The following is a 17,810-nucleotide window of genomic DNA, read 5'->3' as shown; positions in this document are numbered from 1 at the left end:
CCATTACCGTTTTCCGTTGAAATAAATTATTTTACTGGTAATCAATTTCAAAAATTTACTTATCTCGGCTTTTCGACCACAATTCCATTCCCCGAAAACATTTCATCTTTACATTAATTACTTTTGGGAGAGTACGTGTATGGTTTTGCGCTTTAAAAGGTTCCTAAAGACGTTACATCCCCATTTGTGACCGGCACGCTTCGCGGTGGAACATTTTAATTATTCTAAAACCAATGGCGCCAAATTCAATAGGGACAGTAAGATTTTTACTCGCGGTTTTACAAAATGATATAATATCAAGTGTACTTTAGTCAACCGTCGTGTTGTTCTTTCTCATAGTTCAGGGCATGATCAGTGTTACTGCCCAATTTCTCTCTCTAGTTTCTAACAATGGTTAGAGACTATTTGATATGGCACGGCACAACATTATATACATTTGAAAATTCTAAGTAGCACAAAAGGAAAAAGAATCCATTTTTTTATTATTTGGTTTGAAATAAATAAATTCATGATAGTAGTTATAACGAACAGAAAGTCAAGAGAATGGCACCGGTAATGAGCAGCAGAAAGAGAGGAAAGTTTGCTTCAAGTTAGCAGAGGGACATAGTAGTGAAAATAGTAATCTAGAATTTTGTTCATTCAAACCTTATTATATCATGAAAAATTCAAGTGAGGAGGCGGCACTACCTAGAAAGATTGATTTTGGCAGATAACAGCGAAAAAATTATGTTCTACATACATTGGGACTATGGGAGAGTTTCAGGGCCGCAGGTCGCACATGATGAAATTTCAGCTTCAGATTACATCAATTCTCTCTGGTCGTACTAGTAGCAGGTTAAGCTATAGTTTGCTCAGGTCCAGTTAGTCTCGAAAGGGTTATATAGTGCTTGCAACTTTTAAAAGGTTGTTATCATGGCTAAACAGACCGCTATTACAGTTTTTTATTCTTTTATAGGCTATTTTGACACGTTATCTCCCAAAAGTAATTAATGTAATGATAAAATGTTTTCGGGGAATGGAATTGTGGTCGAAAAGCCGAGATAAGTAAATTTTTGAAATTGATTACCAGTAAAATAATTTATTTCAACGGAAAACGGTAATGGAACGTTGTTTTTTCTTAAGCATGCATTTAAGTTTCAATTAAAAAGAAAAATTAATATCTGATCATTCAGACAAGTGATAACCTCAGTCTTATCGATACTTTTTAGGTCTTGATTCTAATCAAGACATTTTTGATTAATTTAATAAGGCTCGAGGGATAGGGTCGTGATGCCACCAGGGCTTGGGTAAGACCCCCTTCCATGGCAAAAGAGTCTAGATACAATACTTTCTGGAGAAATACACGTAACTAGACCATTCTAAACATAACGTCAGTATATATTTGCTTTTGCTTACAAAATTCCCCTCGATTTCTTTGAATCTTGATATAGGGGAGCGGGATTGAAAGCGTCAAATCCTTATTGTTAACAGTGACAGAAATTTCAAAGGGAGTAGGAAACCTCCCTTTTAAATTAAGGCAATATCATAATCGTTTCTCTCGCTTTAAATATATCGACCAAACGTAAGACCCAATTCAAAATGCGTAACCTTACCGGTACAAAATGCGTAACCTTACCGGTACAATTAAATCTAATACTTATACTGTCAAAGGCGAACGTCTGGCACGACGGGGACGCCAACAGGTCAGGTCAAACTAAGAGCCTCATTGTAGATGTACATCATACGATATGGCTGCAAGGATTGTGTGTAAAGGCAGTATTTTAAGGCCTGCGAAGCAAAAACTAGTTTATGTATAATTTTATATATTACACTCACTTTTCTCTGTTAATAGTGTGACCCTTTGGAATTGTTAACCCAAACCTTTAACCTTACACCATTTTTTGCTTTTACGTGTGATATTTTTATGAATAACTTAACACATACGAGTTAGTTTGCCAAAATGCACTTCATTTCCTTGGATATTTAAGACATTTAAAGTATATTAAGAATTTTTCAGCCAAACATTATAGCATAATTGGTTTGTTTGTACAATATTTAATACGAAAATACACCCGCACATTTTTTATAGAAACAGTCCAACCTTTCTAAATTTTCTTGTCATGCGAGGGTGGTGTGTTTATATATCTTTTCGAAAAGAAACTCACAAATAAATATAACATAAAAAGAACAAATGTGATCCCCAAAATGGCCATTGGTATCGTAGTACTACACTCTTTGCCATTCAGATTGGCCCTAAGCGCGTAGAAACCCGCCACGAGATAGGCGACCATTTGAACAATCTGGGTGCTGGTCATAATCATAGAAACATTAATGGGAACAATTACTTTCGCCGCTTTCAATGCATAATAGGTGTACATGAAAAAAGGCACCGAATAGTTAATTACAAAAACCGAACGCCCAAAAGCGGGCAATTCAGATACAGAGTACCACAAAATTACCATCGTTAGAACGTGATGGGTCACGTGCAAAAGTGTCAATGGCTGTTTCTTCATGACCACGAAGACAGTGTCCAATAACTCGAACGCTTTCGAGATTGCAAATGCAAATACCCAAAACATAGTGACCGAATTTGCCCTGTTGTCATAAACTGACCTCTCAATGCCAAAGTTCTTCATTATGTAAAACATCTCTGGTATCCCTCTTAGCATCCCACAGGTACTCAAGACAGCCACGGACATGTTCCATATCAAAAGTGCTTTGCGAACATTGAAGGCTTTTCGCGTTTTCATGTACTCTTGTAAAGAGAAGATCAGAAGCAGGTAGGCTCCGGCGATGTACAAACTCAGATGCCAGTTATTTTCGAACCATGATCTCATGAATTCAACATCGAATTCCAACTCAAAATCTTGCACCAAGGAGAAATACAGATATCCTTTGTAATCAGATTTCGCTAAGTTCGGATTGGAAGACATTATGAACGCGACCGAGACGTCTGAAAGCGATTTGTTAAACGATAAGATAAAATCGAGAAATATCTATGTTCGAATTTTACTAAAGTATCTGTTGATGACGTGAATGATATTCAAATTATATAAAAAAGGACTTGGTTTGCCCAAGCCTAAAAAGCAAAACGATAAGAGTTTTTTCCAGTTGACTGAAGCGCGGATATTTTATTTTTCTATATAATTTTAAAGACAATCCGTATTGTACTACTCTTTAGAATTTAATTCAATCTCCTGATTTTACTGCTAATGGATTTATTTCCTATAAATTAATTGAAATAAAAAATTACTTATCTCAGATATTTCATGATAAAATTTTACGAAAATGGAATTGTTGAAAAATCTGAGATAAGTAATTTTTTATTTCAATTAATTTATAGGAAATAAATCCATTAGCAGTAAAATCAGGAGATTGAATTAAATTCTAAAGAGTAGTACAATACGGATTGTCTTTAAAATAATATAGAAAAATAAAATATCCGCGCTTCAGTCAACTGGAAAAAACTCTTATCGTTTTGCTTTTTAGGCTTGGGCAAACCAAGTCCTTTTTTATATAATATCTGTTCCTTCAGTCTGCATTTGTATTAATCTATTATAAAACAATTTTTTGCCTGAAATGCGAAATTTTTCACTTCTAGGACGAGGTTAAAAATGGTTTTTCACTTCTACTAGTTCTTATAAGATACGGCTCACAATTCGTTTTAGAACCCGAGCTTAATAGTCAACTTCAAAACGAACATCCTGCCACGATTTTTAAACTATCAAATCCGTATCTTTTACAGTCCACTCTGCGATTACAATTATCCATGACATTGCGTTCACTGCCCTTGTACGTTTACAGTGAGTGGCACCGTGGCCAGTTATTTTAATTAAAATACCTAGGCCACAGGTCCAGTTTTAAAAAATGCTTATTTCCAACACTGATCCATCTATCCTTATGCCTTACTGAAGGCTACAGTGAAATATCCATGAAGCGTAAGCTTCCATTATAAATCCATGGCCTAAGTAAGGCAACTTAAGCCTTGGTCGAAACTAACATCTAAAATATAAATTAAAAAGGTATCTTAAGTATAGAATTTCAACCGAGACACATAATTAAACGAAAAATAGACCCGCCAGAGAAATTTTTAATAAATATAGTGTTATATTTATTGAAAAATATCAAGTTAAAGTTTCAAGGCGGTGAAATTGCAAATTAGCGTCGTCTACTGTAGAGTAATGAACAATTAGCGTCGTCTGCTGTAGAATAATCTTTTGAGGTACTTACATTTTTAATTAAATTAACATACTTAGACTTAATTAATTTTCATGAAACTTGAAAAAGGCACACCTTGAATAGTTACTTGTTAATTTGAAAGTATTCCGAAACGTAACTTCGCTTTAGTTTTTAAATGATTCGATGTACAGGAGCACCAAAAACCCCATGTTATTCCTATGGGAAAATCGGCGAAAATCTGTGAATTTTCATTTAACATTACGGGAGGGTGTGGGATCTTATCTAGAAGGGCCTACCGGCCCTCTAGAATTTTTATTGAATGTTTTGTTATTTATGCCCTTTACTTTCTTGAAAGCCGGCGTTAGATTAATTAAGTTTTAATAGTTACGAGGTTTAGTTCTTTATATCGTTTCTTTTTTATGTATTTGAACAACCAACAACTTGATTAGGTGACGATGGTTTTCCTTGTACTACGGTGTTATAAAATAAATTATAATTAAGTTTATGAATATCCAATACAGGGGGATTAAACGTGCCTTGCCTATTTAGTACGGATAGATCATCATGCAAGAGTCCAATAACTCAAACGCTTTCGAAATTGAGAATGCAAAGACCTAAAACTTAAAGACCGAATAGGCCTATAGTTATGGCAAACTGGAAACTCGATGCCAAAGTTCTTCAGGACGTAAGTCGTCTCTGGTACCTCGTAGGTATAAATGACAGTCACTGATATGTTCAATATCAAAAGTGCTTTGCGAACGTTGAACAGTTTTCGGGTTTTCATGTACACTTGTAAAGAGGAAGATTAGAAGCAGGTAGGCGGCGGCGATGTACAGACTCAGATGCCTGTTATTTTCGAACCATAATCTCATGAATTCAGTGTCGAATCCTGACTTTGGAAATACTTAACCTTGAAATAAAGAGTATGTCTGTTTAAAGGATATCATAGATGATTTTTAGGGTGTGTCTTGTAAGAGCAGTTCCCGAATAAGTACCGCGGTTCCAAAAAACCAAAACGCAATATTCAAAACTGCGGTTTTAGAAATAGTGGCTGCTGTTTTGGGAAATAGCAGTGCTCAAGTAGAGTTTTGAAGAATTCTTGACATTACAGTTTGACTTGCCTATTAAGTACAACAGAAGTTTATAAGATTAGTTCCGCCTATGACGTTTCACCTACGTTACTTCATGACAAGCTCTCAGTAAACAGTGACAAACTTATTGCATATATCTTATTAGATCATCTTACCCTACCCTTACCTTACTTTGCCTAATTTTTGCTACTGAGGTGCAAAAAAAAAAAACAAAAACCTACCCTTACCTTACCTGATCTAATAATATTGAGTTTCAAATAACCAAACTCATCCTTACCTTACCTGATCTAATGATATTGAGTTTAAAATAACCAAAAAACCCAAACTTTACCTGATCTAATAATATTGAGTTTCAAATAACCAAAAAAACCCAAACTTTACCTGATCTAATAATATTGAGTTTCAAATAACCAAAAAAAACCCAAACTTTACCTGATCTAATAATATTGAGTTTCAAATAATCAAACCCACCTTTACCTTACCTGATCTAATAATATTGAGGTTCTAATAACCAAGACTAACGTTGTATGGCCTAATACTATTGGGCTTCAAATAACCCAACCTAGACCATCATAAACAACTATCGTTTTTCACATCCCGGTTGTACTGCTCTTTAGGGATCTGCTGTAACACTATACCGCGATTACGGTCATGATAACCGTTATTATGGGGTCCACTCATTTGAGGTCTTCTCATTTTAGGATATATGCCATTCTTTGCTATTGGTGCGTAATACTTCTAGGAATTAGAAGATTTTAGTTAGTTTGCCAAAATGCACTTTATTCAGTAGGACATTATATTAAGAATTTGTCAGTCAAACATTATAGTATAATTGGTTTGTGAGTACAGTATTTACGACGAAAACACAGCTAAACATTTATTACAGAAACTCTCCAACCTTTCTAAACTTTCTTATCATTCGATGGACTCGTTGTTAAATATCGTTTTATAAAGAAACTTACAAATAAATATAACAAAATTAGACCAAATGAAATCCCCAAAATGGCCATTGGTATCGTAGTATTACACTTGTTAACATTCAGATTGGCCCTAAGCGCGTAGGAACCCCCCACGAGACACGTGACTATTTGTATAATTTGGGCGCTGGTCATAATCATAGAAACATTAATGGGAACATTTACTTTCGCTGCTTTCAATGAAAATTAGGTGTACATGAAAGAGTGCACCGAATAGTTAATTACAACAATCCAACGCCCTGCAGCGGGCAATTCAGTTACACCGTACCAAAAAATTACCATCGTTAGAACGTGATGTGCCACGTGCAAAAATGTCAATTGCTGTTTCTTCATGACCACAAAGAAAGTGTCCATTAATTCGAACGCCTTCGAAATTGCAAATGCAAATACCCAAAACATAGAGACCGAATTTGCCCTGTTGTCACAAACTGACCTCTCAATGCCAAAGTTCTTTATGATGTATGCAATCTCTGGTACCGCTCGTAGCATGCCACAGGTACTAAAGACAGCCACGGACATGTTCCATATCAAAAGTGCTTTGCGAACGTTGAAGGGTCTTCGCGTTTTCATGTACTCTTGTAAAGAGAAGATTAGAAGCAGGTAGGCTCCGGCGATGTACAGACTCAGATGCCAGTTATTTTCGAACCATAAACTCATGGATTCAACATCGAATTCCGACTCAAAATCTTGCACGAAAGGGTAATGCGGATATCATTTGTAATTAGAAATCGATAAATTCGGATTTGATGACATTATTAATCTGAACTTCCTAGAAACAACCGAGACCTTTGAAAGAGACTTGTTGAATGAATATCTAGATTCGAAATGCAATGACGTTTAATTTCTTCAATTTTATAAAAATTCCCTGTGGGTTGATGAGGTTTCAAGCATTCATAGTGAATTTCCAATGGAATTCTCAATTAATGTTTGAATGATGAAACTGTTTTCTCATTTACATGTTTTTACACAATACTTACTACATAGTCTTTCGTTAGCTTGATTTACATATCGAAATATATCAAGGAAATACGAAATTGTTGGTTTAGATATTAAAATTTTTGCAATCTGTTTTTTTTGACTAACCTTGCCTCACCTGACCTAACAATACTGAGGTTCAAATAACCAAATCAAACATGACCTAATAATACTAAAGTTCAAATAACCAAACCAAACTGAACCTTGTAATACCGAGGTTAAAATAACGAATCCGAAACTGACCTTATAATAAAGAGGCTCAAATGACATGGAAGGGTTTTCGCGTTTTCCTGTGCTCTTGTAAAGAGAAGATCAAAAGCAGGTAGGCTCCGGCGATGTACAGACTCAGATGCCAGTTATTTTCGAACCAAAATCTCATGGATTCAGTGTCGAATCCCGACTCTAAATCTTGCACGAAGGAGTAATGCAGATATCCTTTGTAATTAGATATCGATAAATTCGGATTTCAAGACATTAATCTGAACTTTCTAGAGGCGACCGAGACCTTTGAAAGCGATTTGTTAAATGAAAAACTAAACTCGAAATGCGTTAACATTTAATTCTTTCAATTTTATAAAACATTTAAGGTTTGATGACGTTTTATCATTCATTTATAGTGAATTTACATTGGACTGCTCTAGGATTGGTTCCGAGCTCGTCACTTATGTAAAACACTAATCCGAGGGGGAAGTGATCTTTATTTACAAATGGAACAAAAAAAACTTTTCATAGCACCCCGGAGAAGTCGAATGAAATTCGCAATTAATATTTGAATGATGAAACTGTTTTCTCATTCACATCTTTTTACACAATACTTACTACATTGACCTTCGTTATCTTGATTTACATATCAAAATATATCAAGGATAAATGTTGGTTTAGATATTATAATATTTTTCAATCGGCCCTTTTTGGCTGTAAAATTTGTAATGGGATAACCGATATATATTTTGAAAAATAAGCATCGTGACTGAATTACGATAATTTTTCCTTGTAAACAGAAGCTGACCAACAAAAGTGATTTAAAGGGTAGAATTCATTTGCCTATCTAGTATTTATTTTGAGTACCCACTACTTACTAATTAAGAAGGTTAACTTTCCAGAAAATTTTAAACTTCCTATGTAGGGCAATTTGACCTGGGCGTTGATGAATTAGTCAGCCAGGACTTCTTTAAATATAATTTTTTGCAGCAAAGGAATCCGGCCCGACGTTGCGCGAAAGAACCTAACCTAATGATAAATTAAAACAGGTTATGGATGTTCAATACAGGGGGATTAAAAGTGCCAAAGTTGATTCGAGAAAAAATCGTCCGGAGTGCTTTGGGCGAGTGAACTGAGGGCTTAACTCTGCGGGCGCACTGCCATAACCCGTCTATTTACACTCAATCCGAAATTTCATTAAAATCTCTATGGAATTTTACATTACGAGGACAATTTTTATGTATTTATTTTTTGCGAGTTAGATGCAAGGTTTTCCAACCAATTGGGTACACTTTTATTCCAGCCTAACTGCATAGTACTAGCAAGGTTGAAAATATATATGATATCACGATTCTCTTTGTGTGAATTTAAGTTGACCAATTTTTACAGGTTATAAAACATTTTCTTTTTAAACCACGCGCCAGTTCACAAGTCAGCACGCGTTTGCATTTCATTAGAAGTGTCAATCCAAATTTCGAGCTCATTTTCACCATTTGGGTTCTCAAATTAGTGTCTCGTGATTTTTCACAAACCTTTTGGGCCAGTTGGTTTTGCAAATGATGACATTTAAATGACTAGATCATTTTTATAATTATCTGATAGTAATTAGGTAGTTTCCCGCGGTTCTAACAAATATCTGGCATATTGTATTTTATACAATGCATTTATTTAGCGACCATTCCAAACTTTTGTTATACGATTTAGTGAAATACCATGTCATCATTCATCGAAAAGTGAACGATTATTTTGACAATTTAAGAACTAATATCAAGTTTCTCCTCAAAAGGGGGGGGGACAGATATTATTCAGAAACGAGTTTGCTTCGCAGTCCTTAACAATGCATTTATACACGATTCTTTTTCGAAGCTAGGACACTTTTTGAAACCCATGCACAAAGGGCCAGAGATTAGAAATAAATAAAGGTATTGCAATTTGAAATTAAGTTTAATCGATATGAGGAATTTGGTTTTAAATTGCGTAGTTAAAACATTGGTTTTGATTCGAAATTTTCAGAACAAAATAGCTGTAATTTAGGTCAATTACAGTTATGAGTTCAAATTGAAGTTAAAACCAGTACAGGGTGTAACAACACACGTAAAAAAGAACACTTATTCTGAATGTATTGTAAATGTCAGCACTTGAATGAGATCTTGAGCTCAGGCTTACGACGCTGCTTTTAAAGCCAGAAATCAGAATGACGGATTTGATTTCACGAGTAGTAAAGCAAAGTTTACTTAAAATAGGTGTTCCTCTAATTTGTTCCACTGTGAATAATTAAAATGCTAAAAGCTCTTTTTGTATTTGCTCGCCTTAAATATTTGGCATACATAAGTTTTTACGAAAAAATACTTTATGATTTTCTGCATGAAAATCAAAGCTTTTTCGAAATGCCACCTTTGTCCTTGTTTCGACCAAATGCAGTTTTTTTTAGGACTGCGAAGCAAAACTCAATGCACAACTTTTTATATTACATGCACTTTTCTGTTTGTGATGTGTCTCTTTGGAATAAGAACATAAAAGTTAGTTTGCCAAAATGCACTTTATTCATAAGGATATTTAAGACATTGAGAGTATATTAAGAATTTTCCAATCAAACATAGGATATTTGGTTTGTTTGTACAATATTTAGTACTAAATATTATATATATATATATATATATATATATATATATACTACTATATTTATTTTTATTTCTATAGAATCATTTATAACAGAAACTAACCGACCTTTCTAAATTTTCTTATCGTTCGAGGGACGTGTTGTTAAATATCGTTTTATAAAGAAACTTACAAATAAATATAACATGAAAAGACCAGATGATATCCCCAAAATGGCCATTGGTAACGAAGTATTACACTTGTTACCAATCAGATTGGCCCTTAGCGCGAAGGAACCCCCCACGAGACAGGCGATCATTTGTATAATTTGGACGCTGGTCATAATCATAGAAACATTAATGGGAACATATACTTTTGCCGCTTTCAATGAAAATTAGGTGTACATGAAAGAGTGCACCGAATAGTTAATTACAACAATCCAACGCCCTGCAGCGGGCAATTCAGTTACACCGTACCAAAAAATTACCATCGTTAGAACGTGATGGGCCATGTGCAAAAATGTCAATTGCTGTTTCTTCATGACCACAAAGACAGTGTCCAATAACTCAAACGCTTTCGAAATTGCAAATGCAAATACCCAAAACATAGACACCGAATTGGCCGTGTTGTCACAAACTGACCACTCAATGCCAAAGTTCTTTATGACGTAAGTCATCTCTGGTACCCCTCGTAGCATGCCGCAGGTACCAAAGACAGCCACGGACATGTTCTATATCAAAAGTGCTTTGCGAACATTGAAGGGTTTTCGCGTTTTCATGTACTCTTGTAAAGAGAAGATTAGAAGTAGGTAAGCTCCGGCGATGTACAGACTCAGATGCCAGTTGTTTTCGAACCAGAATCTCATGTATTCAGTGTCGAATCTCGACTCAAAATCTTGCACGAAAGCGTAATGCGGATATCCTTTGTAATTAGATATCGATAAAGTCGGATTTGAAGACATTATGAATCTACACTTTCTAGAAGCGACCGAGACCTTTGAAGGCGATTTGTTAAATGATAAGAGAAAATCAAGAAATGTGTGTTCAAATTTTACTAAAACACCTGTTGATGATGTGCAAGATATTAAAATTTTTAATGACTTTGTTTGACATCTATACCCTTCACTATCTTCAAAGCTGTCGTTAGCTTAATTACAGTTTTATAATTACGAGGAAATTGTTCGTTAAATATACTTCTTTTTATCATTACCTTTTCTTTGTAATTGGATACCAGCTTGATGCTGTAACGATTGTTTTCCTTGAACAACGGTGTTATAAAATAAAATAAATTTGAGTTTATGATGAAAAGGTTCTAAGTTGCTTGGCGGAAAAGAGTGTTCAAGGTGCTTTTGGCGAGTGAACGGAGTGCATAACTTGGTGGGTGCACTGTCGTACATCCAGATACATTTTTCATAACTTACTGAAGACCGTATTTTTTTAGCTTATTTTATAATAACCGCAGTTTTCTCTGTTTATGGTGTGGCTCTTTGGAAATGCTTAAACTTGATATACAGAATAATGTCTGCAAAAGGATAATCGTAGATGATTTTAGGGGGTGTGCCTTGTAAGAGCAACCGCGGTTCCAAAAAACAGCGAATAGTTCGGAACTGCGGTTTTAGAAACAGCGGCTGCTGTTTTGGGAAATAGCAGTGCTTAACTGGAGTTTTGAACAATGCTTTACCATGCAGTTTGCCTTACCTATCAAGTACCTATAAATCATCATACCCTTACGAAATCTCACCAAATTTTAACTATTCTAATATTATTGAGGTTGAAATAGCCTGAAAAAACCAAAGGTTACCTTGCCTGACCTAATAATACTTTGGGTCAAATAACCAAAACAAACCTAACCTTCCCCGACCTAATAATACGGAGGTTCAAATAACCAAAACAAACCTAACTTCGCCTGACTTAATTCAAAAAACCTTGAACCTAATATAACCCGAAATGACCGAATACTATTTTGACTCAGAAAACCAAACCTAACCTAACGTGTTCTCACCCGTCCCAACTAAACCTTGCCTGTCCCAATTCTATTGGGGTTCAAATAACCAAACTTAGACTATCTTAAACGACAATCGTTTTTCACATCCGTATTCTATTTCTCCCCAGTGAACTGCTGTAACGGTACAACCGGGATTACGAGAAGTACTGTATAGGGAACTGCCATAAGGGGTAAAATGTGTTTTCCAGAAACCGCTATTTAGGGAACTGCCGTAAGGGGTAAAATGTGTTTTCCAGAAACCGCTATTTAGGGAACTGCCGTAAGGGATAAAATGTGTTTTCCAGAAACCGCTATTTAGGGAACTGCCGTAAGGGATAAAATGTGTTTTCCAGAAACCGCTATTTAGGGAACTGCCGTAAGGGATAAAATGTGTTTTCGAGAAACCGCTATTTAGCGAACTGCTGTTACGAGAACCTATATTATGGGGTCCGCTCAAACGCGAAACGCTTATGAGGGCTTCCATTTTAGGATATACAAAACTCTTGTTATTGACGTGAGGTGATATTTTTTAGAATTAAGAGCGTATAAGTTAAATTGCCAAAATTCACTTTATTCAGTTGGAAATTTTAGACATTTACAATACATTAGGGATTTATTAGTCAAACATAATAGGAGAGTTCTTTTGTGTCCGCAGTATTTACCACTAAAATACAGCCATTTTTATCTTAATTTCTGTAGAAACATTTATTGCAGAAACTATCCAGCCTTTCTAAATTTTCTTATCATGCGAGGGTGGTGTTGTTATATATCTTTTCAAAAAGAAACTCACAAATAAATATAACAAAAAAAAGACCAAATATGATCCCCAAAATGGCCATTGGTATCGTTGTACTACATTCGTTACCAATCAGATTAGCCCTTAGCGCGTAGAAACCCGCCAAGAGACACGCGACCATTTGTATAATTTGGGCGCTGGTCATAATCATAGAAACATTAATGGGAACATTTACTTTTGCCGCTTTCAATGAAAAATCGGTGTACATGAAAGAGTGCACCGAATAGTTAATTATAATAACCCAACGCCCTGCAGCGGGCAATTCAGATGCAGAGTACCAGGAAAGTACCATCGTTAGAACGTGATGGGCCACGTGCAAAAATGTCAGTTGCTGTTTCTTCGCGACCACAAAGACAGTGTCCAATAACTCGAACGCTTTCGAAATTGGAAATGCAAAGGCCCAAAACATGGAGACCGAATTGGCCGTGTTATCACAAACTGACCGCTCAATGCCAAAGTTCTTGAGGACGTAAGTCATCTCTGGTATCCCTCGGAGCATGCCACATGTACTGAACACAGCCACGGACATGTTTCATATCAAAAGTGCTTTGCGAGCATTGAAGGGTTTTCGCGTTTTCATGTACTCTTGTAAAGAGAAGATTAGAAGCAGGTAAGCTGCGGCGATGTACAGACTCAGATGCCAGTTATTTTCGAACCATAATCTCATGGATTCAGTGTCGAATCCCGACTCAAAATCTTGCACGAAAGAGTAATGCGGATATCCTTTGTAAATAGATGTCGATAAATTTGAATTTGAAGACATTATGAACCTAAACTTTCTAGAAGCGACCGAGACCTTTGAAAGCGATTTGTTAAATGATAAGAGAAAATCGAGAAAAGTTAATGTTCAAATTTTGGGAATATATCTGCAAGCTATTTAAGTTTTTAATGATGACTGTTTTGTCATTTATACATTTCACTTATTTCAATGCCTTCGTTAGCTTAATTACTTTTTATGGTTAGGAGGAAATTGTTGGTTAGATCAGGGATCCATGTAATTAGAATACGTGGATCCAAGGTTAGATATAGTTCTTTAAATCATTTCATTACTTTTTTTCAATCGGATAACCTTAGTATATTGTGAAAAACGCCATAGTGATACAGTGACGATGGTTTTCCTTGTACGACGCTGTTATATAATAACTTCAATTAACATTTAGTTTATGAATATCCAATACAGGTGGCTTCGTCATCCACAAACTTAAAATGCGAAAAAAAATCCCTTCAAAAATCTACTTTTTTATTTGGTTTCGTAGCAATCTTAAAATTACAATCAAAGTATTGTGTTTGGAAAAGGCCTAGTTAAAATTTTGTTTCGTTTGATGACGTAGTAAGGAGAAATTTTCTCTCTAGATGTCGCTCACGTGACGCTTGTTAGTATCGCCACGCCGCTCTAAGCCTATTTTATTCAGATTCCCGCGGCATTAGTAGACTCGGGCGGTCCCGCTTCACTTTTCCGCGGCATTAGTAGACTCGGGCGGTCCCGCTTCACTTTTCCGCGAGATGCCGTGAGTGACGTACCAAGGAGAAAAACCCGCCAAAAATCTTCTCCGCAAATTTGCTTTTGCCCCCAAATTTCAAGTTTTCAAAGTTTTTTTTCTGTGTTTTCCCTCATATTTAAATATTTATCAAACATATTTTTGGAATCAGAAGAGTTTAAACTCTCAAAAAAGTAAGGTTTTCTTTAGATTTGAGAAAATTTTTAAACCACGTCGCTATTCCTTTAAGTCGCGCTTTTTTTCTATTTTATAATATTTGCGGTTTTCTCTGTTGATGGTGTGGATGCTAGGAAATATTTAACCCATATATTCACAATTTTGTCTGTGGAAAGGATAATCGTAGATGATTTAAGAAAGTGTACCTTGTAAGAGAATTTCCCGGAATAGGAGTTATATAGCAACCCCAGTTTCAAAAAAGCGGCATAGTTCAAAATTGCTGTTTTAAAAATAGCAGCTGATGTTTTTGGAAATACGATTAAACAAATCGAATGATAACCTTACCTAACCTAATGCTATCGGGGTTCAGAAAAAAAACCAAACCTTATCTGACCTATTGTTTTTGGGGTTCAGAAAAAAAACCAAACCTTATCTGACCTATTGTTTTTGGGGTTCAGAAAAAAAAACCAAACCTTATCTGACCTATTGTTTTTGGGGTTCAGAAAAAAAAACCAAACCTTATCTGACCTAATACTATACGAATTTCGGATCAAAATATCCGCAATTTAAATCAACCGCTCATATGAGGGCTTGTATTTTAGTATAAATCTCACTTTTTGCTATTGACGTGTGATATTTTTTAAGGATTAAGAACGTGTAAGTTAGATTGCCAATATGCACTTTATTCAGCAGCAAATTTTAGATACTTGCAGTTCATTGACAATTTGTCTGTCAAACATCATAGGATAATTGGTTTTTGCGCACAATACTAAATTTTCTTATCATGCGAGGGTGGTGTTGTTATATATCTTTTCATAAAGAAACTCACAAATAAATATAACATAAAAAGACCAAATGTGATACCCAAAATGGCCATTGGTATCGTAGTACTACACTCGTTACCATTCAGATTGGCCCTAAGCGCATAGAAACCCGCCACGAGACACGCGATCATTTGTATAATTTGAGCGCTGGTGATAATCATGGAAACATTAATGGGAACATTTACTTTCGCCGCTTTCAATGAAAAATAGGTGTACATGAAAGAGTGCACCGAAAAGTTAATTGCAACAACCCAACGCCCAAAAGCGGGCAATTCAGATGCACAGTACCAAAAAATTACCATCGTTAAAACGTGATGGGCCACGTGCAAAAATGTCAATTTCTGTTTCTTCATGACCACAAAGACAGTGTCCAATAACTCGAACGCCTTTGAAATTGCAAATGCAAATACCCAAAACATAGTGACCGAATTTGCCCTGTTGTCATAAACTGACCTCTCAATGCCAAAGTTCTTCATTATGTAAAACATCTCTGGTATCCCTCTTAGCATCCCACAGGTACTCAAGACAGCCACGGACATGTTCCATATCAAAAGTGCTTTGCGAACATTGAAGGGTTTTCGCGTTTTCATGTACTCTTGTAAAGAGAAGATTAGAAGCAGGTAAGCTCCGGCGATGTACAGACTCAGATGCCAGTTATTTTCGAACCATAATCTCATGGATTCAACATCGAATTCCGACTCGAAATCTTGCACGAAAGCGTAATGCGGATATCCTTTGTAATTAGATGTCGATAAATTCGGATTTGAAGACATGATGAATCTGAACTTTCTAGAAGCGACCGAGACCTTTGAAAGTGATTTGCTAAATGACAAACTAGATTCGAAATGCTTTAACATTTAATTTATTGAATTTCGTAATAAAATGTATGGGTTGATGACGTTTTATCATTCTTTCATAGTGAATTTCCATTGGACTTCTCTGAGATTCGTACTGTTTTCTCATTTACATCTTTTTATACTAACACGATATTTACTCCATAGACATTCCTTGGCTTGATTTACATATCAGTATTTCAGTATTTATCAAGGAAAATTATTGGTCTAGACACTATAATTTTCGCAATCGATAAATTTTTGGCTATTAAATTTGTGATCGGATAACCAATACATATTTCAAAAAAATAAGGAGCGTGACAAAACTACTATGATTTTTCCTTGTAAATGGAAGGTGGTCAACGATAGTTATTTAAAAGATGCAATACATTTTGCCTAACTGAAGAGTAGCTTTTCAGAAAAATTTAAACTTCTTTTTTAGAGCGGTTTGAGCTAGGTGTTGTAGAATTAGTCACCCTGGAAAAAGTGTACGGGATTTCTTCGAATATTGTTTGATTTCTTTGAATTTCGTTTGCTTTCTTCGGATTCCGTTGGGTTTCGTCGGATTTCATTTGATTTCGTCAGTTTCGTTGGATTTCATTTAATTTGGTCGGATTTTGTTTGATTTCAAAATTCGATAAAATCCAACGGATTTAATCAGATTTTGCGATTTTTTTATCCAGTGATTTTGACGGATTTTGCGATATTTCCCATGATTTCGTTGGATTTTGAGGTTTTTCCCATGATTTCGTTGGATTTTGAGGTTTTCCCCATGATTTCGTTGGATTTTGAGGTTTTCCCCATGATTTCGTTGGATTTTGAGGTTTTCCCCATGATTTCCTTGGTTTTTGAGATTTTTCCCATGATTTCGTCGGATTTTGTGATTTCGTGAATGAGTTCCAATTAACAATTTTGCATTTATCGGCATTTAATGCACAATCCATGGCAAAACAAGGTCACTTTTCAAAACCTGCAAAGTGCCAGAAATTAGAAATTAATATATGTATTGCAATGTGAAATTAAGTTTAATCAATATGTGAAATTTGATTTTAATTGCGTAGTCTAGTTTAAACTTTTTTCCGATTCGAAATTTTACAAAAACAAAAAACTGGTACGAATGAGGGATTTCGGAACAAAATATCCGTAATTTAAATGAACCGGTCATATGCGGGCTTGTATTTTAGAATAAATGCCACTTTTTGCTATTGACGTGTGATTTTTTTTTAGGAAAGAACGTGTAAGTTAGTTTGCAAATATGCACTTTATTCAGTAGGGAATTAGAGACATTTACAATTCATAAAGAATTTTTCAGTCAAACATTATAGAATAGTTGGTTTGTTTCTACAGTATTTACCACTAAATTACAATCATATATTTATTTTAATTTATACAGAAATCTTTATTGCAGAATCTGTCCAACCTTTCTAAATTTTCTTATCATGCGAGGGTGGTGTTGTTATATATCTTTTCAAAAAGAAACTCACAAATAAATATAACAAAAAAAAGACCAAATGTGTTCCCCAAAATGGCCATTGGTATCGTTGTACTACATTCGTTACCATTCAGATTGGCCCTAAGCGCGTAGAAACCAGCCACGAGAAAGGCGACCATTTGTATAATCTGGGTGCTGGTGATAATCATGGAAACATTAATGGGAACATTTACCTTACCCGCTTTTAATGAAAAATAGGTGTACATGAAAGAGTGCACCGAATAGTT

General features: G+C 35.3%; 3 protein-coding genes and 1 pseudogene across 3 annotated transcripts; all 4 read right to left on the bottom strand.

Moving 5' to 3' along the window:
• Nucleotides 1–5,819: 5,819 nt before the first annotated feature.
• Nucleotides 5,820–6,883, bottom strand: LOC149641539 (very long chain fatty acid elongase 6-like). Its single transcript, XM_089850552.1, has 2 exons — nt 6,506–6,883; nt 5,820–5,987 (listed from the first exon to the last, which is right to left on the bottom strand). Exons 1-2 carry the CDS (start codon nt 6,881–6,883, stop codon nt 5,820–5,822), a joined length of 546 nt encoding a protein of 181 aa, XP_089706678.1.
• Nucleotides 6,884–10,394: 3,511 nt separating this feature from the next.
• LOC149641538 (very long chain fatty acid elongase 6 pseudogene) lies at nt 10,395–10,727 on the bottom strand (annotated as a pseudogene).
• Nucleotides 10,728–10,730: 3 nt separating this feature from the next.
• LOC149641537 (putative fatty acid elongase 3) lies at nt 10,731–13,401 on the bottom strand. Its single transcript, XM_089850551.1, has 2 exons — nt 12,774–13,401; nt 10,731–11,062 (listed from the first exon to the last, which is right to left on the bottom strand). The coding sequence occupies exons 1-2, from the start codon at nt 13,306–13,308 to the stop codon at nt 10,731–10,733; spliced, it is 867 nt and encodes a 288-aa protein (XP_089706677.1). The 5' UTR covers nt 13,309–13,401.
• A 1,768-nt stretch (nt 13,402–15,169) lies between these two features.
• LOC149641536 (very long chain fatty acid elongase 6-like) lies at nt 15,170–16,886 on the bottom strand. The gene has a single exon (XM_089850520.1). It carries the CDS (start codon nt 16,113–16,115, stop codon nt 15,204–15,206), a length of 912 nt encoding a protein of 303 aa, XP_089706646.1. The 5' UTR covers nt 16,116–16,886; the 3' UTR covers nt 15,170–15,203.
• Nucleotides 16,887–17,810: the final 924 nt, after the last annotated feature.

The sequence above is a fragment of the Phalangium opilio genome, unplaced genomic scaffold (genome assembly GCF_054372755.1).
Source record: "Phalangium opilio isolate 3A_F unplaced genomic scaffold, DU_Popi_V2 ptg000092l_1, whole genome shotgun sequence".
NCBI classification, from domain to species: domain Eukaryota; kingdom Metazoa; phylum Arthropoda; class Arachnida; order Opiliones; family Phalangiidae; genus Phalangium; species Phalangium opilio.
The sequence above is the reverse complement of the archived record's forward strand: the minus strand, read 5'-3'. Positions and strand labels throughout refer to the sequence as shown.

What these genes read in the sequence shown, in the direction of transcription:
- LOC149641539 (XM_089850552.1), bottom strand. Translation starts at nt 6,883, where the DNA reads ATGAGTTTATGGTTCGAAAATAACTGGCATCTGAGTCTGTACATCGCC. An exon ending in CACATCACGTTCTAACGATG is followed by an intron (nt 5,988 to 6,505) that starts GTAATTTTTTGG and finishes TCTAATTCCTAG; the next exon opens with AAGTATTACGCACCAATAGC.
- LOC149641537 (XM_089850551.1), bottom strand. Translation starts at nt 13,308, where the DNA reads ATGTCCGTGGCTGTGTTCAGTACATGTGGCATGCTCCGAGGGATACCA. An exon ending in TTTTTTTGTTATATTTATTT is followed by an intron (nt 11,063 to 12,773) that starts GTGAGTTTCTTT and finishes CATCATCAACAG; the next exon opens with GTGTTTTAGTAAAATTTGAA.
- LOC149641536 (XM_089850520.1), bottom strand. Translation starts at nt 16,115, where the DNA reads ATGTTAAAGCATTTCGAATCTAGTTTGTCATTTAGCAAATCACTTTCA.